The 26243-nt window shown below is 40.0% G+C and overlaps 3 protein-coding genes across 14 annotated transcripts in view; 2 read left to right on the top strand and 1 right to left on the bottom strand.

Moving 5' to 3' along the window:
* The window catches only part of LOC147061137 (synaptotagmin-like protein 4), a 16033-nt gene extending 2158 nt beyond the window's left edge, over window positions 1-13875 (top strand). Inside the window, exons 3-34 of one of the 10 annotated variants that reach the window (XM_085932310.1) lie at window positions 734-949; window positions 1082-1191; window positions 1353-1458; window positions 2308-2547; window positions 2659-2717; window positions 2784-2881; window positions 4009-4099; window positions 4187-4272; window positions 4888-4969; window positions 5048-5151; window positions 5400-5490; window positions 5565-5662; window positions 5887-5977; window positions 6054-6148; window positions 6376-6466; window positions 6542-6639; window positions 7055-7145; window positions 7223-7314; window positions 7449-7539; window positions 7618-7715; window positions 8253-8343; window positions 8413-8510; window positions 8746-8836; window positions 8930-9006; window positions 9120-9191; window positions 9376-9542; window positions 9770-9872; window positions 10947-11105; window positions 11729-11834; window positions 11908-12016; window positions 12103-12311; window positions 13372-13875. In XM_085932310.1, the coding sequence (XP_085788436.1) occupies window positions 734-949; window positions 1082-1191; window positions 1353-1458; window positions 2308-2547; window positions 2659-2717; window positions 2784-2881; window positions 4009-4099; window positions 4187-4272; window positions 4888-4969; window positions 5048-5151; window positions 5400-5490; window positions 5565-5662; window positions 5887-5977; window positions 6054-6148; window positions 6376-6466; window positions 6542-6639; window positions 7055-7145; window positions 7223-7314; window positions 7449-7539; window positions 7618-7715; window positions 8253-8343; window positions 8413-8510; window positions 8746-8836; window positions 8930-9006; window positions 9120-9191; window positions 9376-9542; window positions 9770-9872; window positions 10947-11105; window positions 11729-11834; window positions 11908-12016; window positions 12103-12311; window positions 13372-13517 (3556 nt within the window). In that variant the 3' untranslated portion in view covers window positions 13518-13875. Of the gene's footprint in view, window positions 1-733; window positions 950-1081; window positions 1192-1352; window positions 1459-2307; window positions 2548-2658; window positions 2718-2783; window positions 2882-4008; window positions 4100-4186; window positions 4273-4887; window positions 4970-5047; window positions 5152-5399; window positions 5491-5564; window positions 5663-5886; window positions 5978-6053; window positions 6149-6375; window positions 6467-6541; window positions 6640-7054; window positions 7146-7222; window positions 7315-7448; window positions 7540-7617; window positions 7716-8252; window positions 8344-8412; window positions 8523-8745; window positions 8837-8911; window positions 9007-9119; window positions 9192-9375; window positions 9543-9769; window positions 9873-10946; window positions 11106-11728; window positions 11835-11907; window positions 12017-12078; window positions 12312-13371 lie in introns of those variants that run through there. The other 9 variants (XM_085932292.1, XM_085932266.1, XM_085932301.1 and 6 more) reach the window with 9 other exon arrangements.
* Window positions 13230-21055, bottom strand: srpx2 (sushi-repeat containing protein X-linked 2). The gene is made up of 10 exons (XM_085932361.1): window positions 19791-21055; window positions 19263-19334; window positions 18710-18901; window positions 18258-18434; window positions 16739-16862; window positions 16541-16662; window positions 16187-16366; window positions 15529-15662; window positions 15328-15449; window positions 13230-14731 (listed from the first exon to the last, which is right to left on the bottom strand). Exons 1-10 carry the CDS (start codon window positions 19834-19836, stop codon window positions 14551-14553), a joined length of 1350 nt encoding a protein of 449 aa, XP_085788487.1. The 5' UTR covers window positions 19837-21055; the 3' UTR covers window positions 13230-14550.
* On the top strand, window positions 15535-26243 carry tspan6 (tetraspanin 6). Of its 3 annotated transcripts, XM_085932382.1 has the most exons (10): window positions 15535-15681; window positions 16202-16320; window positions 18696-21068; window positions 23092-23280; window positions 23373-23447; window positions 23532-23627; window positions 24130-24285; window positions 24981-25064; window positions 25520-25610; window positions 25702-26243. In XM_085932382.1, the coding sequence occupies exons 3-9, from the start codon at window positions 20982-20984 to the stop codon at window positions 25586-25588; spliced, it is 756 nt and encodes a 251-aa protein (XP_085788508.1). In that variant the 5' UTR covers window positions 15535-15681; window positions 16202-16320; window positions 18696-20981; the 3' UTR covers window positions 25589-25610; window positions 25702-26243. The 3 variants fall into 3 exon arrangements, with proteins under 3 accessions (XP_085788508.1, XP_085788516.1, XP_085788500.1); XM_085932390.1 differs by having other exon boundaries at window positions 16202-21068; window positions 25520-25606; XM_085932374.1 differs by having other exon boundaries at window positions 16202-21068.

The following is a 26243-nucleotide window of genomic DNA, read 5'->3' as shown; positions in this document are numbered from 1 at the left end:
AATGCATCAAGTCTGAGGGAGAAACACCAAACAATTGAGGAGAATGAGAATTTACTGTGTTTACTGTTGGATACAGTTGGAGCACTGATTTTATTTCAGAACGGACAAAGGGTTGTCATAAAAGTGGAACCCTGCAGTAAAGTGGAGACTGCGGAGTAGGGATAGGGCCTGAGCCCTGCTTTGAATGGCAAATGGCTTTATATAATTATGCTCTGATTTTTTTTTTTTTTTTTTTTAAGATGTCCAAACTCAGCTTTAATATTAATAAATACTATTATAATTGCTACTCACAAACTGCTACTTGACACTATAGTTGTGCCTTGCGGTACCAGTATAATTTGTTCCTCGACCATGCTTGTAGCTTTAAAAGTTTTTAGCTCGATATTGTTTGCCTATTGAAATGAATGGAAGTCCCATTTGTCTGTTCCAGCCCCCCATAAAGCGGCTACCAAACGTTTTGTATTTATTACAATACTCTAACATTATGTGCTGTAGAAAAATAAAGTAAGGACATAATTAAATTGAATGAAAAAGAACTAAGCAGTTTTTGCCACTCTCATTCAATTCGATGCACATTGTGCTACTTATTCGACTGTGCACCTTGGCCACTTGGGGGCAGTAGAAAGCGATACTGTTGATGATTTGACATTGCTTTTGTTTTTTTCTGGGTTTTTTTTTTTGCCCCATCATACTTTCAACTAGATTACATTTTGTTTGCCCTGTTGTGTCGCAGGAAGCTGAAGGCAGAGTTGCTAGAAATTAAGAGGAAAGGGGCCAAACGAGGCAGCAGGAGATACAGTCAGCGGAGTTGCGCCCGATGCCATGGCTCTATGAGTTTGCTGGTGTTCAATTCTGACCACTGTCAACGCTGCCATCACCTTGTGTGCAGCAAATGCAAAGCCAGCCTCCCCGACGGCTCCTGGCTGTGCAGAGTCTGCATCAAAGAGTCGTAAGGGAATGTTTTTAATTAGCCTCGTTTAAAACATTTCTTCCTAATAAGAGTAGGCAGCATTAAAAGCTGACAGGAGATCTGTTAGGCTGATAAACTATTTACCAAAGTGCAACTGCAATGTCTTTTTAGCGACCTAAAGAAGACTACAGGTGACTGGTTCTACAATCTGAGGGTCAACCGATTCTCCACCATGCCCGGCCATGAGCTGGTGAGAAGCAGCCTCAGAAAGAGGCCCACGGGTGAGTACAGGAAGAGGAAATGAGTTCTGACTGTTTGACAAGGAATGTCAACAGCACGCCAAGCCCGGCATGCCAAAAGTAACTGGAATACTGTCCTAATCAAACAGTGAAAGAGGAAATGGCTCTGCGTGTGATTCTCTCACTCTTTTTCTTTTTTTAAGCAAAAAAGTATGTGACAATGGGAGATGTTCTACTAAAACATTCGGAATCGACCCGAGGTCCTCCCGTTCCTGTCCCCCGGCAGAAAGTCAACACTACCAACCTACGGTGAAAAACTACTTCCTCCTGTACATACAGTATACTATCCACAAACAGTTAAAGATATCAAGGTTTTTCATTGAAATTTTAGTATAAACCTAATTGCAATATAACCAACACAGGTGAATTTAAAGGGGTGGTCAACCCCAAAATTTTGCTTACAATATGTTTTATACAACCTCTTGAATGTAATCACTGCTTTCCTATTAATATTGCGTTTGTACAATATGAATTAGCAAAGTTCACCCATATTTATCCATCTCAGGTAGTGGCTACTAAACTCATGTTTCACAAGCAGTATTAATTGTGTTCATAAAACCCAGTATTAATTAAAAGAAAAATTCATCCAATAATTTTGGGGTAATTTTTGATTTCTGGGATGCTGAATAGGAAGTGAGACAAAGGCGCTGCAGAAGCTGTATGCTTGCCTTCAAGTCAACAAAGACCGACAAAGTACAGTGGTCCCCTGCCTGAGATTTTGCATCACCAGTCACACACTGGAAATATATCGAACATATGTGTAAATACTAAAACAAGCCGAGGTTATTTAACATCAAACTGGCAAATCTATTTGGGTACACTCAGGATTAATGAATTTCACCAAATCACAATCATTTGGCCACATGGTATACACAGAATTGGAATGAATCAAATTGTTTCTTTTTAATCAGAAGAATTTGAATTTAGGGTCTGGGGAATAAAGTGAGAACATTTTAAAAATGTGTATGAACCCTGTAGACATTCACCCAAATGCAAAAAGCAAAATATCCCTAACTTTTTGAGTGGTGCATAATACAATTGTACAAACAAACTTTTATAATTGCTTAAGATTATTCCAATTTTTTGTCTCGTCTCCAGTGAGGACTCGGGCTCAATCATCTCGACGTCGTCTTCTGAAACCAAAGGGGATGAATTTTTCCATCACGGTCCTTCCAACGAGTACTCTGGCTCTGTTGCTTCAACGGTGTCCTACGAAAGAAAAGAAATGTATGCCCTGTTGAAGTCATCGCAGAGTGACACTGAGTCGGCAGAAGTAGCCAGCCTCACGAGTGGCAAAACAGGCACCGAGTCTGGTCGTGTAACCCCAGACCTGCCCAGGTAAAGTCACTGCTGGTGATGCCGATGTTGGAATTTCAGATAAACTCGGACTATATTAAGTTGTGTATGTTTGGAAACATTTTAAAGTGATGGATTTATTGTGTCATGCAGAAGAGCTATTCTCCCACCTCATTACAACCAATCCCATGATTCCAGTGCGACTCCATCTGGTAAGCCTCTTTTTGTTTTCTCACAACCAGAGTGAATTTAGTTATAAGTCATCATGTTTATTACAGTCGGTGTCAACGATGGGCTGGATGTTTGCGAGCAGCCTGACTCGGATGAAGTCTCGGGGGAAGTTAAGAGCCAGTTTGTACAAGCTTTGGACTCTCAAGTAAGTACAGTAGTTATGTGTTTCATTAGCGCTTAAGCCAGTGCTTCTCAAATAGTGGGGCGGACCCTGTGTGTGAGTCTCCAGGGAACATGGTAATTAGATTTGATTTCTTTCCTCGAAAAACCCATTTAATGCAATTTACTTGTGGTTTCCAGCAAGGCTTAGTCAATAATGATTCCTAAGAATTTATTCTCATATACCCTTTCCAGGGTTGTGGTGTCTATTTTCTATTCTATAGATTGTCCCAAAATTATAATATTTGTTTTTTTAAGATTCAGAGATGATTTATTTATATCAAACCACAATTTCAATTTAGCCAACTCAGTTGAAATTAATTTTATTAGCTGGTGGAGATTCTCTCCAGAGCAGAAAATATTTGTGTCATCTGTGAAAACGACTTGCTTTAATATACTAGAAGCTTTAGATATGTCATTTAAATACAATATAAATAATTTTGTTTCTAATATCGAACCTTGTGGTACACCAAGTGATATTTAAATATCTGTGTTCCCCTATCTCCACAAACTGCTGTCTCGTCTCCATTAAACTTTTCAACCACTGAAACCCTAACCCTCTGATTACAATAGGCTCTAATTTTGTGAACAAAATAGTTTGGTCTATCGTATCAAAGGCTTTCTTTGAATCTATAAAAATAGCTACTGCAAACATCTTATCAATTGCACTAGTTATTTCTTCTACCATATCCAATCATTCCATAGAGGTTGAACAGTTTTTATAAATCCATATCAATTATTTCAGTCATTCATATTTATTCAGAAAGCTATACATCCGGTATATACATACATACTTCCACAATTTAAAACATATCATTAAAACACTTGGGAACTGTGTACAACATGCTTTCATCAGAATAACTCGAGTTATAGTGTCGTTTTCGTGCCCGAGTTCTTGTTGTACCCGAATCGACCTGTTTTTAGCGGCCAAGACTTTGTCACACTTTTCATCACATTTAATGCTGGGCCAATGTTGTTGTACTTTAGTTACCATGACAAGACCAGCACATGAAGGGGAACAAAAGAAAGCTCCCATAAATACTAGGGGGCAGCACCTCATACACTACTCCAGCTAGTCCTCTTTTAAACATGATTAGCCGTTTGTTCTTATAGGTCCCAGAAATAAAGCAGGTTAGTCCAAACCCTGAGTTTGATGTTGAGAAACACTTGGAGAAGAGTGTAAAACACATTGAGAATACTCCTGGTAAGCCCAATATTGCCCTGATATTGTTATACCACAATTCAGAAAGAATTTGATTGTAACTCATGTTTATGACTCAATGTGTCAAAGATGAGGTGGGTGTTTATGATCAATTTCACGTATATGAGAGCCTGGATGACTTCAAGAGCCAATTTGTCCAAGATTTGGAAACGCATGTAAGTAGAACAGTGATGTACTTCATTAGCGTTAACATTATCACATGGATTGTCGAGTAAAAGCTTCAAATGTTGAACTTTGGAACATCTTGGGGACATAAATGTTGGTCAAAGCAGATCACCTCGCTATTGATGCTTTTCCATTGGCAGAATTTTGTATTTGTATACATAGTCAGGGGGACTTCTGGGTGTGCGCAGCTGATGTCTTTTGGGTGATCCGTGCAGTGATCGCTTTGCTGGTGTTGTCCATTTCCGACTCATAAGTAAAGGTGCCTCCTTGAGTAGAGAATGCAGAAAATCCTTGTCTTATTTTGACAGTTGCCTTCAATGCGACACTTAAGACATTTTTTTACGATTTCACTTGTACTGTTTTGAAGTAGTAGAAAACCAACGGCTTTCAAAGTAAGACAACTGATGAGTGGTAGTGCCAGATTTTCCCAATGCTGTGTTTGTGTGCTGACAATAGAACTGGGAATAATGTTTTCCTTCTCACGCTACTGCTAAGGAGCTAACACAGTTACGATGTTGCCACAGAGACTTTATAGGGTTTATTTATACCTCCGCTTTTACCATCTACTTTTTGAACATGATAAGCCTTTTTTCCTTGTACTGAAGTTACCAGAAATAAAGCAGGCCAGTCCAAGCCCAGAGTTTGATGTTGATGAGCTCTTCAAGAAAAACATTGACAATCCTCCTGGTTAGTCTGTTATTGTTGTGTTGTTGTTTTCCCTCACTACAGAGAGAATTTGGTCATAACTCATCATGTTAATTACAGAATGTGTCAATAATGCGATGGATGTTTTTGATGACTATCACTTATATGCGACCCTGTTGGACATGGACATCGAAAGACAATTTGTCCAAGGTTTGGACACACAAGTAAGTAAGCAAGCCCCACCTTCAGAAACTGGCTCGTTCTCAATCAAGTGAGCAACCTTGTCCCCCCATAGACTTTTGGGTCAATGGCGAGTCCTGCTTGCATTTTCATAAAGAGCCCAGAATGTCAGGGGTAAAAAAGCAAGTGTCCATCCCTCAAGGACATGAAAGTATTTTAGATTGAGAAGCTGAACTTCGAGCACTATGCCATCTACTCCTCTTTGAACACGCTTAGCTGTTTGTCCTTTTAGGTCCCAGTAAAAAGGCAAGCCAGTCCAAGCCAAGAGTTTGATGTTGATGAACTCTTCAAGAAGACCGTAAAACCTATTGAGAATTCTCCTGGTATGCATTTTTGCTGTCCTGCCATTTCCCCCACAATGCATATAGAATTTAGTTGTAATTCATGTTCGTTACAGAATTTGACAAATATCCGCTGGATGTTAGTGAACAAGCTGACTTGCATGAGGTCCCAATGGGAGTCAAGAGACAACTTTCCCAAGGTTTGGAAGCGGAAGTAAGTAAGCCCTTTTTGGGGAGCGGTGGCTTGTGCTTCTGTAAGCCAACATAAAAACTCCCATGTCAATGGCGAATTATGCTTCCATTACCATGTCAGTCACAGAATGTTGGGGGGAAACTGGTGCCCATGAAACCCTTTTAAAAAATTCCTTGAGAAGGTAGCACTTCATGCACTTCTCCATGTTTTCCTTTTTGAAAACGATGAGTCGTTTGTCCTTGTAGGTCCTAGAAATAAAGCTGGCAAGTCTAAACCCAGGGCTTGATGTTGAGAACTTCTCCAGGATGAGTGTGAAACACATTGAGAAGCCTCCTGGTATGCCTTTTGTCCTGCAAATTATTCTCCCCACACAAAGTAGAGAGAATTTGGTGATAATTCATATTCGTTACAGAATGTGACAAAAAATATGGGATGGAAATGAGTGATCAACCCGACTCGTATGAAGTCCCACTTGACAGACAATTTATACAAAGTTTGGAAACGCAAGTAAGTAAACCCTGCTTTGGGGACCGGCTCTTGCTCAATTGTCTCTATCAGCCGCCACAAATACTCCCGTGCCAATGGCCAGTTCTGCTTTCACGACCATGAAGATTGAGGAATGTTGGGGGAAAGCTAGTTCCCATAAAGACCATGAAATCTTTTTCCTCAAAGCCAGCACTTCATCCATTATCCCGTCTGCTCCTCTTTGAAAATGATTAGCCATTTGTTCTTAGGTCCCAGAAATAAAGCAGGCCTGTTTAAACCTGGGGTTTGGTGTTGAGAACATCTACAGGATGAGCGTAAAGCACATTGAGAGTCCTCCTGGTAAGCCCCGCATTGCCCTCATTGTATTTTCCCCCAATGCAGGGAGAGTTTGGTTGTAACTCATGTTCATGACAGAATGTGTCAAACATGGGCTGGATGTTTGTGAACAGCCTGACTCGTATGAAGTCCCAGTCGCTGCCAAAAGACAATTTGTGCATGGTTTGGACATGCAAGTAAGTAGATCTGTAAATTACCTCTTAATTGACTGGTGGGAGCTTCAACTTTGCTTTTTTTTATTCAACCTATCTGCCCACTGTCTCCTCTGAAGAAGTAAAGGCCAAGAAAGCCTGATCTTCTGACCGATCCATTGAAAGCTGCATTGTTTTTGCACTTTTTCCTGGTTTTATTTTGAAGTAGAAAATCATCTGCTCCCAAAGCAAGACGACTGCTGAACTGAGGCAGTGCTCTTCAATGGAAAAGCCAGTTTTACGCACTGTTGTGGTGTTTGTGTTTTGGTGATAACTCTGGAAATGGTGTTTGAAGCTATGGCAGTCAAAGTGCAGTCAAATATACTTGTCTATTTCCGCCTCAGCTTTCTCCATCTACCTCGCTTCGAGTCTGACTAGCCTTTTTGTCCTTGTACTGAAGGTCCCAGAAATAAAGCGGGACAGTTCAAGCTCAGATTTTGATGTTGACAAGCTCTTCAGGAAGAGCTTCAGGAATGCTGAGAATCCTCCTGGTTAGTCATTTATGTCCTGCTATTGTTTTTCCACAAAGCAGAGTGTATTTGGTTATAACGTATTGTAATAATTACAGAGCATGTCCATTGTGAGCTGGATGATCAATCGCAATTATATCAAAACCTGGCGGACACTCAGAGCCAGTATGTTCAAGGTTTGACCATAAAAGTAAGTCAGCCTTGTTTTTTTGTTTGTTTTTATAATGCAAGTGAGTGATTTGTGTTTTCCAAAAAGAGGCAGAACTTCAAGCATTATTCCATCCACTCCTCTTTGAACGTGATTAGTTGTGTGTGTCCTTATAGGTCACAGAAATAAGGCAGGTCAGTCCAAGCCCAGAGTTTGATGTTGAGAACCTTTTGGAGAAGCACGTTACTAACACTGAGAATCCTCCTGGTAAGCCCCATACCGTTCTGACATAGCCTTTCCCCCTCAAAGCAAAAAAAAATTGATTGTAGTTCATGCTCGTGACAGAATGTGTCAAATCTGGGCCGGATGTTTGTGATCAACCTGACTCAAATGCAATTCCGGTGCCAGCCCCGAGACAACTTGTACAAGGTTTGAGCAAGCAAGTAAGTAGATCCGTAATGTGATAGTTCATGTGCATTAGATTCCATTCATAGATTGGCAGTTAAGTTACAAATCCTCGATTATTTAACACATGGTTTCCTATTCTTGTCAAAGCAGCTTGAGACGACCCATTGATGGTATTCCATTTGGTAAAAATCAGGTGCTACGTGGCGCTGTTTGGCATACCAGGTCGCTCGGGCTTCCATGTGTAATGAACTGACATTCTGTTGGTGTTGGCCAATTTCTTGGTGCCCTCTGTGTCCTCTTGTCTGAATGAAATGAATGCAGGAAACCATTGTTTTATTTTGATTGGAGTATGGTTTTGTAGTTTGAAGTAGAAAATACTTTGCTAGTGGGAGTCAAGTAGAGCCGATTTGGTACTATGCAACGGAAAAGAATGTGTGTTGCGCGTTTGGCCCTCACTCTTTTGGGAATAAGGAGATAAAACTGTCATGGAGCTGTCAAGTAGATGTTGGTCCGTTTTTGTTTCTGCTTTCTCCATTCACTTTTTCTTGAACTCGCCGTGTATGTTCTTTTAGGTCCCAGAAATGAAGCGTGCCAGTTCAAGCCCAGAGCTTGATGGTGACGAGCTCTTCAAGAAGAGCGTCACAAGTAATGAGAATCCTCCTCGTATGTTGTCCTGCGGTTTGTTTTCCCACACCGCAGAGCGAATTTGCTCGTAACTCATGTTTATTACAGAAAGTGTCAAATACGGGCTGGATATTTGTGATCAACCTGAAACGTGTGAAATCCTAAGAGACATAGAGAGCCAATCTGTCCAAAGTTTGGACACACAAGTAAGTCAGACAGTAGGTGACATTTCCACAATATGAAACAGTTCCCAAGTGTTTTAATAACATGTTAGTTCTATTCTTTAAAAGAAGTACTACAAGGCTTTGAAAAATTGGTGCACTTCATCCAGTTTTTAAGGTCTCCATCACCTCTGCCATGCTGTTTGTGTAATTGGCTAACTTGTGGTTTATGTTAACCAGCCCAGCAATTCACGCTGCCTTTTTTTGTATGCTGCAATAGGCCCCAGAAAAAAAGGAAGTGTGTCCCAGCCCAGAGTTGGACGTTCAGACACTTTTCAAGAAGAGCGTCCGTCGTACTCAAAATCCTCCTGGTAAGCATCTTCTTGTCAGTTTTCCTCTTTTGTAGTCAATTAGTTCATGAGTAATTCTCTATGCGTTGATGACAGAACACCTATCCACGTTAGATTTGCGTGAGAATCAAGACACGTTGACAGTACCGATGGGAAACAGGAGCCAATCTGTGCCAGAGTTAGACATGCAAGTGAGTATTTTCATTAAACGCTCATGTTAAAATTTCAAATGAGAAAAGTGTAGTCAAGTACATTCTCAAATAAACCTCAGTCTGCATAGTAATGTGGTTATTTATACTTACAGGATGATGAAGAGGACATTGACAGCTTGGTTAACTTTCATAGAAATTCGATGGTCAGCTCTGCAAGTTCAATGGTAATTTTTTTTTCTCATATTTTAATGTAAGCTTTTGAACTGTTCTGCTAGGAACTGTGAAGTTTTTGGGTGCTTTTGGTATGATGCCACCAAAGTCCCACGAGTAGTCATTGTTGCCAGGAAGTAAAGTGCCATTTGGACTGTCAAGCACCCCCACCTCACCCAAATTCTAATTTCTTCCCAGAGCATGACGAGTATTTACAGTGACTCTGGAGACAGTTACAGCGTGGACGTGAGAGGGGAGGTGGTCTTCTCCATGTTCTACGATGAGCCCCGCCAGAGTCTGCAGGTTTTAATCAAAGAGTGCCACAAGCTGGCCTGCGGCGATACCCTACGACAGTTTTCCAACCCGTAAATATCACTTTTTCATTTCACTCCACGAGGGCAACCATTTGTACTTTTTCTGTTCAATTGTTTGAGATGGCTGCGAATGTACACTTTCCCTCTTATGTACACATTTTGATACTTTGTGATCAAGTGTGCTGCATGGAAAATTTTATGTCCACAAGTCGAGTCATGTGAGAGGTTTGCAAGGAGAAAACGGAGTTATTGCTTCATTTTTTTTTTTTTTTTTCCAGTTACGTCAAATGTTACCTCCTCCCGGATAAATCCCGTCAGAGCAAAAGGAAGACCACTATCAAGAGGCACACCTGCAACCCGGTCTACGAAGAAACATTCAAGGTAATCTTGAGACAAACACATCCTGTTCTTTAGCTTTTATTGACATTTGGTCTGGCTTGCATGTGACTCGACATCAACACACCCACTGAGGCCTTTAGAATGACTATTGATTTATGGTAGCGCTTGTCAATATTGACTCTGTTCCTGATTTGCAGTGGTGGTGGGGGGAAGGGGGGGCATATGTTTCAATTGTGCCATACGTCTAACCCAAGTGCTACCTCCATCGCACCACTTCATGGCCTAAATAATGCGCCCACACTGTAATGCAGCCATCATATGTCCTTCTCTGTCAGATTTTTTTTTTAAATCATACTTGTATAGTGCATTTTTTGCTATAAAATAGGCTTTTGTATGGATTGTTTTTCCACACCTGCAGAGGAACAACCACGAGCCAGGAGAAAAGAGTGTATCAAATACATAAAACATCCAAACTTTTGGATCATATTAAAGAAGCCAAAGTGCACAGTTTACCTATTGCAAACCACAACTGGTCTAAGTTACGCAACCGCATGTCCACTCCAAGGTAAACATTGTTAGCTAATTTAATAGAGTCTATCACTCTGACTACATGAATTGTAGTCTCTACATCTGTGATCAAGAATAGACAGAGCCACTGCACGGGGCCCTTGCAATCACTTATTGAACAAGCTAACAAAATAAACATAAGCACATATATGTATTCACACATGACCCATCGTTTACCACAACTCGTTAAATACAGAATAACCAACTGTTTAGCGAGTTAACAGCTAGCCAAGTCTGCACTCTTATTCGCTGACTCTGATGTTCCATGGCAGGCCTGCCCACACCACGACTTGTCAATCTTATTCCAGGTCCCACCTCTTAAAGGCACACATGAAACTCCAAAACACTGCAATAACACGGCAATGAGTGGAGTGTTGTCAACATGTTTTATGCTTGCATTTTTACTTTTGTCTTTGCAATTTTTAAAATTGGGTTTGAAGCACGAGTTCTTCAATTAAAACTGTTCATTAGTGTACAGCAACTCCATAGCCTCCTTCCAGATCAGTATGTTCTTGTACTCATTTGTCCTATTGTCTCCCTCATGTTTAGTACTCCATTCGCCGCAATCAGCTGTTAACTCGGAGCATGCTGATATCGGTGTGGCATCACGGCCACCTCAGCAACCCTTTCTTAGGAGAGGTGGAGATCGCTCTGGACTGCTATGACTTGGATTCCCCACAGGAAGAGTGCATGACCCTCATGACTAAAGTAAATAATTTCAGTAAACAGCATTTTATCACCTTGTAAAATGTTATGTCATTTCGATTACCATCGAATTTGATGCTGTGTCCAAAGGTTCAGTGATAAAAGCAATTAATAGTACTTGTATATCCATCTTAGGTCTTAGGCAGGGACACCAGAACTAGCAAGACATTGCCCATTCAATTGACTCTGTGTGACAAACTGTTGAATCCTTTTTAAAGGGGATGGCAACAAAAAAAAGAAAAAAAAAGTGGATTTTGCTGATTAATTCCTATTCCACAAATGCAATCTTAATCCGAATGTTGTGTTCCAATTGGGAGCAGCATAGAATGTATTGTAAAGAAACTTTTGATTTGACCTTCCCTTTAACTTTCATTACAGTACTTTCTCTTTAATTGTCATGATAGTAACACATTTGGAGTGTTATTTTTCCTCGTTTAAATACAATGCTATTTCCGTTTATTTCAATTCCGCGCGTGGTTATGGAATGGGAGTCGTTCCTCAAATCACCACCGTATTAAAAATTTCTCATCAAACTGTATTAGTTTGAAAACATCTGCAGTGTGTCTGTAAATATGAATAAAATCTACACACCATGAACATAATACATGTAACGTTCTCCTTTCAAGGCTCCGTGCTGCGTACCGACGTCGGCGTTCACCCAATTCAAAGGAGAGCTGGTCATCTCCTTGAAGTATGTCACACCAAAAGGCCCTCAAGTACAGAAATTCAAAGGTACAAGGATATCTGGTTTATAGCCGCACTTTGCTGATGTGAAATCAAAAAATACTGTCTCTCTCTCCTCCAGGCAAAAAGGTAGTTGAGGTGAAAGGTGGGGAGCTCCACATCCTGATTAAGGAGGCAAAGAATTTGATGGCCATGAAAGGAGGAGGCGTGTCTGATAGCTTTGTGAAAGGGTAAGATGGAAACAAAGCTCCAAGGCCTTCTATGGTTAAAACTCTTTTTTTTTTTTTTGAAGATCCTTTTCACTGTGATTTCACAGCTACTTGTTTCCGTCCAAGTCCAAAACCAACAAGAGAAAGACGCCCGTCGTGAAGAAGAACTTGAATCCTCACTATGGCCACACATTTGTGTACAAGGAGTTAATGCTGGAGCAACTGAGGACCATGTGTCTAGAACTTACCGTGTGGGACAGAGAACCCATGTTGAGCAATGAATTCCTTGGAGGAGTGCGCCTCAGCTCCGGTGAAGGTAAAAACACTGACAACAAATTGAAATGGACTTTTGTGCATGTGCATCTCAATCGGAATATTGCGGATAACTTCATTTAGGTCTGTGCAGTGATTGATACCTTGAGATATGAATGACTGGACATTCAAGTTTGTCTTTAGATATATATATCTATCTATTTATTGACTTCATTTTCTAAGTAGCAGACTTGAGATGCGACCACTAACTCCACAATATGTAGCACTTTGGCAAACAGTTCTTCCAAAAAGAGACTTCCGGCTGTTTAATGCCACTCCCAGTTCATGTTGACTGTCAAACTTAACATAAAGCAAAGAGAATTACACTTTGTGTATTTCAAACAACTACGTAACTTTGCCTTCGGAAAGTGTTTATCTTAATGCCAGCAAACAGTGCAGAACGCAGTTGACATACTCCGTTAACATAGTCAATTGACGTTTTAGGAGCAATGGATAGTTGAAATGTACAGCCTTAAATCATTATACACAATGATAAACAGTTTAATTGTTTATATTGTTTTAATCGTGTAATCACTCTTGTTTTGAATCCATCCATCCATTTTCTGAAACAATAATTCACACGATCACACCAAAGGACAATTTTAGAGTGCTCGATTCACTTACAATATCTGATTTTCAAATATTTATAATGCTTAACATTATAGAATTTATAAATATTGCTATTTTACCTTTTTTTTTTAAATCAGACAGTGTGTGTGTCGGGAAGGGGGGGGGGGGGGGTCTCGGAGGGGATTAAGGCATTACCATTTATTTCAATCTGAAAAGAAGACCTAAGTGTTTGACAAGTGTCATCTCTATGCCAAGTAACTATGCTCAGGTGAGTTGAGCTTCTTGTGGTGCTTTGCTCCCATCCTGTGACGGCATTTCAATATAATTTCCCTGTTAAATCATGGGAATTGACGCCAGGCAAAAACATTTCTACATTATTCACTTTATTGAGAAGCACCTATATATACACACACTACAGTACTTTAAAAAAAAAGTTTGGGGTGCTGGTGAAATTTTAGTATGGTCTTAAAATGCAGTAATGTGTTCCATTTTAGGCACTGTCAAGATTGGAAATGAGGAAGTGGAGATGGATTCAGTTGCAGAAGAGGTCAGTCTGTGGCAGAAAATGATGCAGTACCCAGACTCTTGGGCAGAGGGCACCCTTCCCTTGCGCACCACCATGAAAAAGAAGGGCAAATGAGGACACCTGGTTCTTTAATGGAGGGCCAAGGAGAGGGATGGCTCAAGTTTTGATGAATAATGTGCCAAAGAATGCTCAAATGATGGAGTTAATTTAGAAACACTCACACTTGGTTACAGCTACACAGCACAGAAATGGCATCAGTCATGATGGTGTCAACACAAATTATATTGAGATATACATCCATGTACAATAAATTGTTGTTTTTGAAATGTTTTATAGATTTGTCACTGTCTTAGCAAATGTATTTGTAGAGGGTTTATGAAGTCTTTGTTGCAGATGACATTTTTTACTTCCACGGTTACCTCAAAGTTGCCTCGACTATGCTCTTCTAACAATAAATATTGATTTAAAATTACAGATTGTTTCATTTTACATCATTGTATCACACCCAACCACGATGCATTAAGAACATCAATTTAAAGCAGCAATTAAAAAGCAATTCTTTGTTTTTAATGAAGTTATGACTTTCCATGGAATTTTCACATGAAAACGTTGCTTTTGTGCACAGCCTCAGACCCTTTGCATGTGATCATAAATACCTGTTAGTTCTAACGGATTGATGACTCTATGTGGCAGTGCCCAAAACCTAGGTCTCTGGCCAACTATAACGTGAGCAATTGTAGATTAATAGGAATGTAACTCAATGTTAAACTGTTTCTTAACAAAATGCTCTAAATTTAAAAAAAAGAAAAAGTGTGTGGCTATGAAACTACTTTGACAAGTACAATTACTGATGAAGGTAACTAAATGTAGTGTTACTTTTACTGTACTATGTTTCTAATATATATATATATATATATATATATATATATATTAGTTTGGTGTGTGGAAAAACAATGGAGCACAAACGTGTGTGCGTGCGCGCAACAATGTGTTTTGTGCTCCATTGGTTTTTTCAAGTAGGCTCTACTGGTGATCAGAAACACTCAAGCGTGGGGAGGTTTGTGCACCTTTCCTCCTGCGTCCGTCTGGGCTTTCTTGGCCCTTATCATGTCACCTTGTCCCTCTCTCACTCTGTTTAGTCTTCATTTTATGACTCGCAAAGGTGCCTGTGGCGCTCCAGCTTCTCCCTCTCCTCTTCGTCCAGCAAGGTGTCAATGTAGGAGAAGAGCTCCTCGGACGCCATGGGGGTGATGAAGCGCACCTGATCTTGCCCGAGCTTGTTCACCAGCACCATGTTGAAGTATTGCCTGGAGATTCGGAATGTGAGCCTGTTTGGGGAAATCATTAAAATCCAGTTGAGATCCCCTATTAGGTGGTAGAATGCGCTGAGTCAGATGTGGGATTCATGTGTGCGAGCGTGACTTGTGAGGGAACTCAATGAAATGCATTTTCCAGTTTGGAAAACTGAGCCTTTACACAAATTGGACTGCCCGTTGGAAAATCCAGCATATATATATATATATATATATATATATATATATATATATATATATATGTATGTATGTATGTATGTATGTATGTATGTATATATTTTTTTTTTTTTTCCCCTCTACTTGTTTGTCTGGTGTGATTCTGTTCAGAGTTGCTCTGTTACAGAATTATGTAACTTACTAGTAAGTCTGTCTTTGTATATATGTAAATGTTGATAAAACAAGTTCAGTGCAATAACTAATGGGGTGATTTGCTGATGTCTGAACTGGACGGGCCGGGCACTGACAATGAGTTTTGTTCAATTGGTGAATGTCAAGACTGGGACACCTCGACGATTAACAACCTATTTGTATTGTGTATCAGCGTTTGAGTGTGACGGCACTTCCCGAGTCAAGAGTTGGTGGAAATCACTTGAAATTTCTCTCAACATCACCTCAGTTCCTCAACAACTAGCGAGGTCAAGTTGTGATCCTTGATACGTCCTATCTCACGCGGGGGCGAGTCCAGCAGCTCGATGAGCGTCACGCGGCGCAGTTGTAATCCGCATTCTGCTTTCTGGGGGTGGGACCAAAGCAGAGAGATTCTTGACCGCCTTTGTGGGGGGGGCTTTCAAATTATTAAAAGTTCTCCTCACTTGTATCATGACGTTCTGCAGCTGGTAGTCTGAGTCGGCTATGTCGGGCGCAGACAGGATGAGAAGTCGCCTCTTCTGGAAAAATTGACGTAGCAGAGCCGACGCTGTTTTCACATCTGACTGGATCTCCATGGCTACAAGACACAAATCACAGTGAGACGACATACGTATTTTGTCTGCTTTCTACCAGTGGCTATTTCTTTATTCAAATGACCCATATATTTAAATGGGGTCACTGATTAGGGTCAATCCTGATTCGAATATTTGGCAGAAAAAAATTCTTCAACATAATCGCCCCGTTGAGTCAAAACCTATTTAATGAATAAAACAACGTCTTTTTATTCAACACTTACAACAAAGATAATTACAGGCAGGTTGTGTCTATGAGATTTTTATAATGTTTAGCCACATCGGCTAAAAGGTTTCATAACCCAGGGCTAATATTGACCAAAAAAAAAATGCTATAATGAATTGTATTTAAAAAAAAATATATATATATTTTGTCAAGGTGTTGCACAAAATAAAATCAAGACTTTAAGAAGACTATAAATCTACCCCCAAAAAATATAATCTTGATCCAGATGACTTGATTTTGTGGAACCACTTGGATGCTATTTCTAAATGTAATAATTCCCACTAGTTTGTATTTCGTACTCACGAACGCACTCCACAGGGTCGTCACTCCAGCTGCCGTCTAGCTGACAAACCCGACTGGACACGCCTCTGCGCTCGTACCCGCCATCGCAGTCGTACTCGCAGACGGCGCCGTAGTTGGTGGCATCGGAGGAGCAGGTGAGGGAACCGTGCAAAGGCGGAGACAAGGCATCGCACCTCCTCACTGGGAGGGAAAAAAAAGTCATGTGGTGTCATTCAATGATTCACAACCACTGAGTCACCAAAAAGATCCAATGACGCTTAATTTGTCAAAAATGATTAACTCACTACAAATAATGTAACTTTTGGTCACCTATCTCAATGACATATTCATGCTCCAAGTGATACATCTGCTCACCTTCAACACGGACGATAAATTTGCAGGCAGCTCTGTTTCTGGCTTGATCGTACACTTTGTAGCGAATGATATTAGCTCCCTCGTTAAAGTCGGTGCCGGGCTGCTGGCCAACTAGAATCACACTACAAAGACAAGAAAGTCGAACTTGTCTTTCCATTTGAAACGAGAAAATGGTCCTAAAGTTAAACTGAGACATACTCGAGTGTTTTATCAGCTGTGTCTGTGGCAACCGGTGCATCCCAAGTTACTCTGGCAGTCAGTTTACCAGGTTCTGCCACCTTGATTCTTGATAGCGGACATTTGATCTTTGGAGGTTCTGTGTCTGAAAACAGTTGGAGACCCACAACACATTTTATGGAAAACAGATCTTTCATTGTAGAAAAACAAATACAGCAATGTGATGAGTAAATGTATTTATTCTTTATTTAGTTAGAACAATAGTCTAGGATCCCTGGCTTCAGAACCACTACTTTAAGGAAACATGAAGCTGGAGAAACCACAGCTTTGGATTCCATTAGCAGCATGAGAGGAAAAATGTTTACTTTGGTGAAAGTGAGCCCCGAGAGAGCTGTGCTTGTGAAAAAAATAATAATAAAAAAAAAAACACGCAAGTCAGCAAAGCAGATGTACCGAGTTTAGCTCCATTTTACGGCTGCAGATTGAAGCTATCAAATGTAAGGAAATTCTTCATCACTGCGGTTTTGTTTCAACGTGTGACTTCTGGTGACTGTACTTCAGCAGAATTTTCAGTTATCAGTACTTATATACTGTATTTCATTTTAGAATGACTCTGGACCCTTTAAGACTTTTAATGCTTGGTTTTGATCGGTGTGGACCGCAGGTAATTCTATCCTCATAGCCTTGTATCGCATCGACAAAAATGAGTGTGTTGATGGTTTGCTACTCTGCAGTGTGAAAAGGCCTTTACGTTTAAAAACAGCATTCTGTAATTTCTATTCCTGATTTTGTCCAAATAGGATTGCGCCTTTTTTTTTTCAATCTCCACCGATGACAATGCGACTAGAGTGAGGTAAACTCAACTAGAGCTGAAATTATTACCGCATTTACCGGATTATAAGGCGCACAGGACTTTAAGGCGCACCTTCAATGAATGGCCTATTTTAAAACTTGGTCCTGATATAAGGCGCACCGGACTATAAGGCGCACCATTAATGCATCATGTCAGATTTTTTATCCAAATCAAATCATTCTCCACTTTATCTTTTTTATTTCAACTTCAGACGCAACAAATTACTTTATAACCACAAAATAATGATCCATAGTCTTTTTGATTCATGATTCATAGTCTTCAGCGGGCCACTTATGATTGATTTAATGACACAATACTTCGGGCCAGTTTAAATTTAGGAAATTGGTCCACATATAAGGCGCACTGGACTATAAGGCACACTGTCGGCTTTTGAGAAAATTTTAGGTTTTTTTGGTGCGGCTTATAGTCCGGAAAATACGGTAATTGAATACATAACTTCAAATAATTTGTTTCCTTATAATTATTACTTGTGTAATTAGGGTTCCTGTAAAAATATATTTAACGTAAAATGGAAACAGTAAAATTAATGTGTTCAATTAATTGAGGGCTTGATGCATGATATTTTCATATTTATCAGTACTTCAACACTTACAAACCAGTCTTTTTTTTAACTAAGTATCTGTACCCCTACTTTAAGCACAGAGTGCGAGCACCTCTGAAGCTTACCTGAGCAAACGGGCTCTACCCCGCTCCAGGACCCCCCGTGCTGACACGTGCGTGTGTACTCCCCCTCAATGCGATAGCCGGGGCTGCAGGTGAAGTCACATCTGGAGTCCACCACAAAGCCCTGAGTGCACGTGTATCTGCCGTGCGGAATGAGAGGCAAGACACTGCATCGCATCTCTGCAGGAAAAAAATCAAGATCAACTTGATATTCTGATGGAATGATTGTGTCCATTCTACAGTTCCCTCCAATAATATTGGAAAGGGAAGGTCAATTCTTTTGTTTCTTCTGTATGCAGAAGACAGTTTCAGATCAAACATGTTTTACAGTAAGAAAAGGCATTTGTAATTACTGTCATATCTTAACCTGTAGGAAAACAGAGCTACAATCTCCAATATATTTTTTATCCCCCCGGGACGAACTGTGATGTTTGTGAACAGCAACTTTCACTCACTCCGGCATCCGGCGATCCCTGACCAGCGACGGTTGGCGAGGCACTGGATGGAGCGCCGACCGATCAGGCGATAGCCTCGATCGCAGCTCATGGTGCAGCGGGTGCCCTGGGTGGTCCGGTATGCTGGACCATGTGGGGAATGGCAGGACAGCTCCCCGTTGACGAGACGTGGAGAGTGACACCAGTTAAGTTCTGATGGAAAGAACATTTGTAACATATGCACGGTATGTGTAATAAAGGGCAGACCAAAATACGTAATATTAATAATATTAATATCAAATCAATATTTATAAAAAAATATTAGTATCCACTAAAAGCTAAACTAAAAAGGTAGGTCTTGAGCCTGCTCTTAAAAACATTACCGTTCTCTGTGGCCCTGCCGAACAGACACCTCGCCGTGGGTGTGCGTCCTAACTCTAGGAATGACTAAGAGCCCCACATTTGTAATAAACACATCTACTTGTATTTTGTTAGTGTATTATAATACTGGTATACTGTGATTTTGATCTTTAGAGATAAGTCTGGCCCATCTATGCATTATTCCCATACATACTGATGTAGTCGAGATGGTCATCATCTTCCTCTGCAACATCATAGCTATCATCCTCTATGGTGGCACACACAGCTGGAACAAGGAAAAAAGAAACATAAAAAAACTAACCAAACTTCTTTAAAATGGGAAGAGCTGTAGAAACAGTAAAGATGATACTGAAGAATCTCAGCCACACAAGCTTCCTTTAGCAGGAGCTTAATAACATTCCAGCATTCACACATTGGAAAAAAAATGGAGTGATATATGTATATACTTGGGGAAAAAAACATTTTTGGGTAATCATTTTCACTGGTTAATTTATAATTAATTATGACATGCTGGGGAATCCCAAATGTTGTTTTCCTGAAGTGTGCGTGAGGTCTAAATATTAACCACATCTGTATCTAATGCATATCTTATTACTGAATACCGCACAAAAAAAAAAAAAACATCTGACTGACTTATCGCAGGGAGACAATGCTAGATCTTATTCATAGACATAAAAGTAAACTATCCATTATTATCATCATGAGAGCTTCACGGACTCACCTGTGAGAAGTAAAGAGAACAAAAAGAACACCAGTGGTCGAATCATAGTCAAACCTTTGGACGGGAAAAAGGATGACACTGCTGGGAGGAAAAACGTTGTGCGCAGCTTCCCGTTGGCTGGAGTCTAACTCCCAACAATGTCACACTTTGCAAAACCTTGACAAGTGACACGCAAATGAATTTTAAAAAGCCCCACTGATTTGTTTCCGCTGAAAAATAAGCTTTTCTGTCTTCTCGGGAGTGCTCAGCCCAAAAGCTCCTTGTTACTTCAGTGGCGAGTACAAATCCACTAGAGGGGGCTGTTGTCTCGTGTCACTCAATGACGTTCCAGCGCGTCGATAAGACAAAAAGTGATTCTTAAAATAATTAATGCTTCTATGTGCGTTAATAGTCAAATATACATTTTCTCACAATAATTTACGGAATTACTGTGTTTCAATCGAGTGATTATGACAGTCGCAAAGTTTCAACAAAAAGTTTGCGAACTTTCATAATAAAATACAGAAAGATTGCTCATTTCCAGTATGTTTGTTGCGATATTTTCATTAATGATACAATTGAATTGATTTTAGAACGTATCTTTTTCTAAAGAATTCCTCAAAACATGCATGAATAAAACTGTACTAAATTTGTATTGTCTAGTATTGATCTTGCCTGTCACTTTATTTTGAAAGCATCGTCGGAGAGAAAAAGGACGAACGATGACGACTTGTTGACACTTTTTCAAGGAGGGGGAAAAAATATACATTTCTTTGAAGTAAAAATATTTCTTTTCCACTTAGCTAATATTTTTTTGTTGCTTTTTATGTTAATTATGCTGTTCTTGTAGTTAGTGCAGTATTATCTCAATAAAATTAGGCTGAATTTCTTACGATGCTTTTTTTTAACCATTCCCACCTTTCTTCATGATTATAATTCAAATTACATGTATCTAGTTTGCCATGATTCAAATCAATTATCTTATTCTGATCGCGGGGGGTGGTGATCTACAAGTTTATCAATAGTTAACTCTATATTTTTGTCGCTGATTCCCATGGGAAAAGTAAATCTGGACAAAGACGTCACTTCCCTCTTGAGTTCTCCTAGGACGGACGTAACCCGCGTCCCCCATCAACTTTTTCTTCTCTGGGCCGTCCTTTGAAGTGAGCTTTTTTTTCTTTTTACTTCACGGACAAACGAACGAAGTCGAACATGTCACCGCCTTCACGTCGGCTTCAGACGAAGCCCGTCATTACCTGCCTGAAGACTTTCCTCATCTCCTACAGTCTCATTTTCTGGGTGAGCTGCGACCATGTCGATGTGGAGAAAGGGGGGGGGGGGGGGGGGCGAGAAGCTAATACCAACAATGGGATAAAAAAAAAAAGGGTAACACGCATTAATTAAATGGTCAATACAAGGTCGTTTTTGTTGTTGTTAAGTTAACAAAATAAACTTTTACTTCATGCCCGTCCATAAACTCAGGGGACTTTGTTGCCGTTATTTGCGAGCGCAGCCTCCGGTGATTTATCAAAGATAAGACTTGAAATGACGTCACTGCCTACTCACACATTCGAAGTCCTACTGTTTTTATTTTGTTCAAACTCAATGATATCAACCTTGCGTTTGGTACAAAACATTTGCACATTCACCGAACCCTTCGTAGTTTCCAAAAATTATTTTTTTTCCAAATCCAAATTGGGTCTGTTTCAAACAGTTGAAAAGAAGACCATAAAGAAATTTAAATCGCAATCTGGAGGGAGCGGGACCTTAGCACAATTAGATTTTTTTTCAAAATTGCTTTAGCCCTTGTTAAGAGGGTACACTATGAATTGGCGACACCAAAAAGTTGAAAGTGTTGTTGTTCTCAAGTGTTAAGGCCTTTTAGTTTCCACACTTGGTGTTCACCTTAGTGCAGGACGCAGGGACCTTATCAGGGACAACCATGGATATGAATAGAAGAGCCAGCACGCAATATGTGACATGCATAGACCATATCGGTGGGGGTGGCGTTCCATCAAAGGCAATCCAAGTATATTGTAAACAAATGATAACTTGTAAGCAGCACAGCGGAGCACTGCTTAACACGTCCGACTCACAGTTCAGAGGGTGCGGGTTTGATTCCACCTCCGGCCCTCCCTGTGTGGAATTTGCATGCCTGCGTGGGTTTTCTCCGAGCAATTCGGTTTCCTCCTACATCCAAATTGCCCATTAGTACGAGTGCAAGTGGCTGTTCGTCTCTGTGTGCCCTGCGATTGGCTGGCAACCGGTTCAGGGTGTCCCCCACCTACTGCCTGATGATTGCTGGGATAGGCTCCAGCACACCCGTGACCCCCGAGGGGACAAGCGGTACAGAAAATGGATGGATTGATGATAACGTGTTCATTTCTCAAAACAATTTTCATAAAGTTTTCTCTTTTTGTCAGTGCCATCGCCTGGGCTATGACTACAGATCATTTAAATAAAGCAACTTTAAATAAAGCGACTTAAGTATGAGCGTGCTTTAAGTTGTTAAATTACATTAGATAATGGATGGATGGTATAGCTCTACCCTTCTAACCCAATTAGTCCAGTTAGTTAACATTAGTAGAAGAAAAGTTAAAAACAATTGAAAAAATAATTTTACAAACACTTGAATATATATTTCTTTTAAAAAACAGAACCTATCAATCATAAATTTCATAGCTCTACTCGAATATTTTGCGCTCATACTTACACTAAAGATAATGATTAAGTGCTGTCCCTGCTGCTTTTTATCTTTGTGTCAGCCATTTGTAGCCAACACAAAGTTCACGCTAAAATGCTTTTATTTGTCCTCTCTGTTTATAGGAGCCAGTAACACACACATACACATACACACGCCCACATACACACACCCACATGCACACACACACATGATTTATGGACAATAACAATGATGACATTTCAGCCCCTGAGTTGGAAGCGTTGGAATGAATCACTTTGGAAGTATTTCTCAATGTAGTGGATTCTCTTTAATCACGTTCCAGACCCACCAGCATTTGGTTAAAATTTTCAAGATAGAATCTCCAACAACTTTAAACATTTATATTGATTAAAACGCTTAGAATTCTTAAAACAGACTTTTCAAACCTAACGTTAATTAGAATCAAAAGTTTTTTTCCCACATAGAACGTACGGTACTTACTGTCAATATGTAAGAGATAAAATCGTTTATAAATTGCCAGATGTAATGGCAGTCAAGTATTGTGTCTTAGTATCGGCAATTAAGTACACATACTCGATCTGGAAAAAGTGGTCCATTCAAATTTGGTGATGCTGATTGGCTGTTGCTCCTCCTCCTCAGTTCACAGGCATGATCCTGCTGGCGGTGGGCGTGTGGGGGAAGGTCAACCTAGAGGCGTACATCACACTAGCCTCCGATGAGACCACAAACGCACCGTACGTTCTCATCGGCACCGGCGCCGCCATCATCATATTCGGGCTTTTTGGCTGCTTTGCCACATGCAGGGGCAGCCCATGGATGCTCAAACTGGTCAGTGGAGACCCCCCCCCCCCCCCCCCCCAATTCCTAACCCAACCAACACATTGCTTTTAATGTTCCACATAATCACTCTCTTTGTACAGTATGCCATGTTCTTAACTGTGGTCTTCCTGGCCGAGCTGGTCGCCGGAATATCAGGCTTCATCTTCAGGCATGAGGTGAGATATTGGTGGCAAAAGCACAACATGAAACAAAGCAGAAGACTATTATGGAATGACCTTTTTGTGTTTGGATTTTTGCAGATAAAGGAAAAATTAGGCACTGCATACAAAAATGCTGTGAAGTCCTACAACAGCACTGAGACAAGCAGAACCGCTGTGGATGCCATCCAAAGGACTGTAAGTAGTTGTAGAGTTTTTAATCTGGCCCACCAAGCATTTCCATTATCAAGATTCTAATTGAGTGAGTCACATAGAGGAAATCAGACAATATCACTTCTTTGGATGAGCAATTATTTTCTATCAAATAAAAGTGAGGGGGGGCATTGTTTGCTATGTGCCAACCACATTTAATAAAATGTAGACCAAACAAATATTCCACTAGATTACAGAAAATACATAAATAACCTGTGTATCCTCTTTTTTGTGTATCATTTTGTTAAGCGGTGTGCCGTGAAATTTTTCCTCCCCATCGAAATAAATCTCTTTGGAGAAAAAAAAAAAAAAATCGGGTAGTAAATATTTAAACACACAATTTGACTGATCCTATGGCTCTTACACAGACATTATTGACTTCACTACTTTGTCTGTTTGAACACAATCAGTGATGTAAAATAACATAGAAATATGATATTTTGGAATGACCGTAACTCGTTTGCTTTGTTGTTTTGGGTAAATACAGTTGCAATGCTGTGGTGTGAAAAACTACACGGACTGGGCAGAAACCGACTACTTCAAAGACCAGGGCATTCCTGCCAGTTGCTGCAAAGTTGACACCAACTGCTCTCCGGAGACCCTCAAGGACCTGGACAAGGCTGGCAACGAAGTGTACAACACTGTGAGTTTCTATTTGGACTAAATTGTGTTATTGTTTTAATCCAACAAGCGAACAACGGACTGAGCGTTGGAACACTGACTATTGACTGCCAAGCAGAACCTCACGCCATTCACTTTCTGTCAGTTTGCAAACTTTTTTGGGCAGCGCCCCCTTTTAGCGATTTTTTGTTGTTGTTTACGTTCATTTCTATGTTAAAGATACCTTAAAAAGATGTGTTCATGGTTTGTTTGTTTTTTTACGCAAGGATTTGTGCAGTCTTCAGGCCTTAATCACTTGTGCCCGCTGGTGGTTGCATAGGAGAGTAGCAAATTAGTATCAAACTTTTCTCCACATCATTGTATGTATGGGCTTCCACTAGGTGCTCTGTGTGTCTTGAAAAACATTAATTTTTGGGTCTTTAAAAACTCTAGATCACAGCTTTCAAAAGTAAAGGCCAGGGGACTTTATCCAGCTCTCAACAGCATTTTATTGATGTGGCCTGCGAAGTCAAGTCATGTCGGTTGGGTTCATGTTTCTTGCAAATGTTCTTCACTTTTAACAACACAGATCTAAGAAATGAATATTTTTAGGACCTAATTTCCCTTTAAAACAATAGTGATAGAAAATGGACGATGGATGCTTTACCAAGCAATCGTGACGTGACGTTCTTGGTTGTGTTGGATAAGGAATAAATCTATGATTTGTCTTGTGTGCAGGGTTGCTTCTTACTGGTGACAAATGTGATGGAATCCAACCTGGGCATCATTGCTGGGATCTCCTTTGGAATTGCCTTTTTCCAGGTATGTGATAAGGAGTTGGTAGACACTCCCCATAAAATGAGTACAGTGGTATTTATACTCACGAGTGCCCTGGCTTACTTTTTTTTTGTTTGTCAAGTTATGAGCTGTTGTTTGATGGTATTTAGTAATTGTCATCAGCTAAAATTGGAGTTGCAGACAAATTTCAAACACTTCAGGGAAATTTAGAGAACAACATGGAGTAATTAAGGTACTGTAATGCCCTGGGACATGGGGAAGGAGAGCTACAGTCGCTGATGTACTTGCAGCGCTTCATTGAAAAGGTCAAACACACAAAAGAAAATGTGGGTTTGGGGAGGCATTGTAATTCATTTCAATGAGGAAATGGATTTGATATAACAAACTTGTAAGTCAAGGTACAAATTGTCGGAAGTACATGTTTATTATAAAAACAATCGAACACACCTGTATTTTTGCGTGTTTTTAATTGTGCTCAGCTCATTGGGATATTCCTGGCCTGCTGCTTGTCTCGATACATAACCAACAACCAGTACGAGATGGTGTAAAGACAGCCACTGCCTCATGCAGGTAAAAAGCTACACCTATATTACATCCAGTTTAAGCCCAAAAATATTTCAGCATTTTGTTTGTTTTTTTTCTTTCTTTTTTGTTTTACCAGGTGACTCAGTGTGCATCTCCCAACCTAAACGACTGACGCTCCTGTGATTTTTGAATTTTTTAGAAAAACCAACCTCGCCACTTTTTGGTTTATTATTATTATTATTATCCACTAGCATTACACAGCAAAGGAGGAAAAGGGAAAATCGCAAATGAACCTCAAAAGGAAAGTGTAGTTTGATCCAAACTTTAAGTTGTTTCTTTTTTTCATAGAAAAATAAAACTATAATTAAGAGTAGATGTCATTGTGTCAATATGATCGCTTTATTTTGTGCTTCTGTACTCGTTTGATGTCTGTTTTTTTGTTTTGCTTTTAAATAATGCTGTTGCCTTATTTTATAATTTTGATAAAATGTGCGTAGGTAAGAAGATAAACTGACAAAAGGATTGTGCGTGAGGTTACTTGTGAGTGGAATGGCATACATAAAATGCCAGCTACAATAAGCCACATTTTCATATCAGTCATCAGTTGAAATGCTTTTCTTCTGTGGATGCATGTAAAATGTTGATGTAAAATACAAATAAAAGGTGAAGTCACATGTC

Source organism: Syngnathus leptorhynchus, chromosome 2 (genome assembly GCF_054491065.1).
Source record: "Syngnathus leptorhynchus isolate UIUO chromosome 2, UIUO_Slep, whole genome shotgun sequence".
Lineage (NCBI taxonomy): Eukaryota > Metazoa > Chordata > Actinopteri > Syngnathiformes > Syngnathidae > Syngnathus > Syngnathus leptorhynchus.
Note: the sequence above shows the minus strand (reverse complement) of the source record. Positions and strands in the feature narration are given on the sequence as shown.

Excerpts from the sequence above, each read along its gene's own strand:
- srpx2 (XM_085932361.1), bottom strand. The coding sequence starts at position 19,836 with ATGATTCGACCACTGGTGTTCTTTTTGTTCTCTTTACTTCTCACAG. Across the intron at positions 18,902-19,262 it reads TGACCATCTCGACTACATCA|AACTTAACTGGTGTCACTCT; the intron begins GTATGTATGGGA and ends TCTTTCCATCAG. Across the intron at positions 15,450-15,528 it reads TGCAGAACGTCATGATACAA|AAAGCAGAATGCGGATTACA; the intron begins GTGAGGAGAACT and ends TCCCACCCCCAG.
- tspan6 (XM_085932382.1), top strand. The coding sequence starts at position 20,982 with ATGTCACCGCCTTCACGTCGGCTTCAGACGAAGCCCGTCATTACCTGC. Across the intron at positions 23,628-24,129 it reads TGGATGCCATCCAAAGGACT|TTGCAATGCTGTGGTGTGAA; the intron begins GTAAGTAGTTGT and ends GGGTAAATACAG. Across the intron at positions 25,065-25,519 it reads TTGGAATTGCCTTTTTCCAG|CTCATTGGGATATTCCTGGC; the intron begins GTATGTGATAAG and ends AATTGTGCTCAG.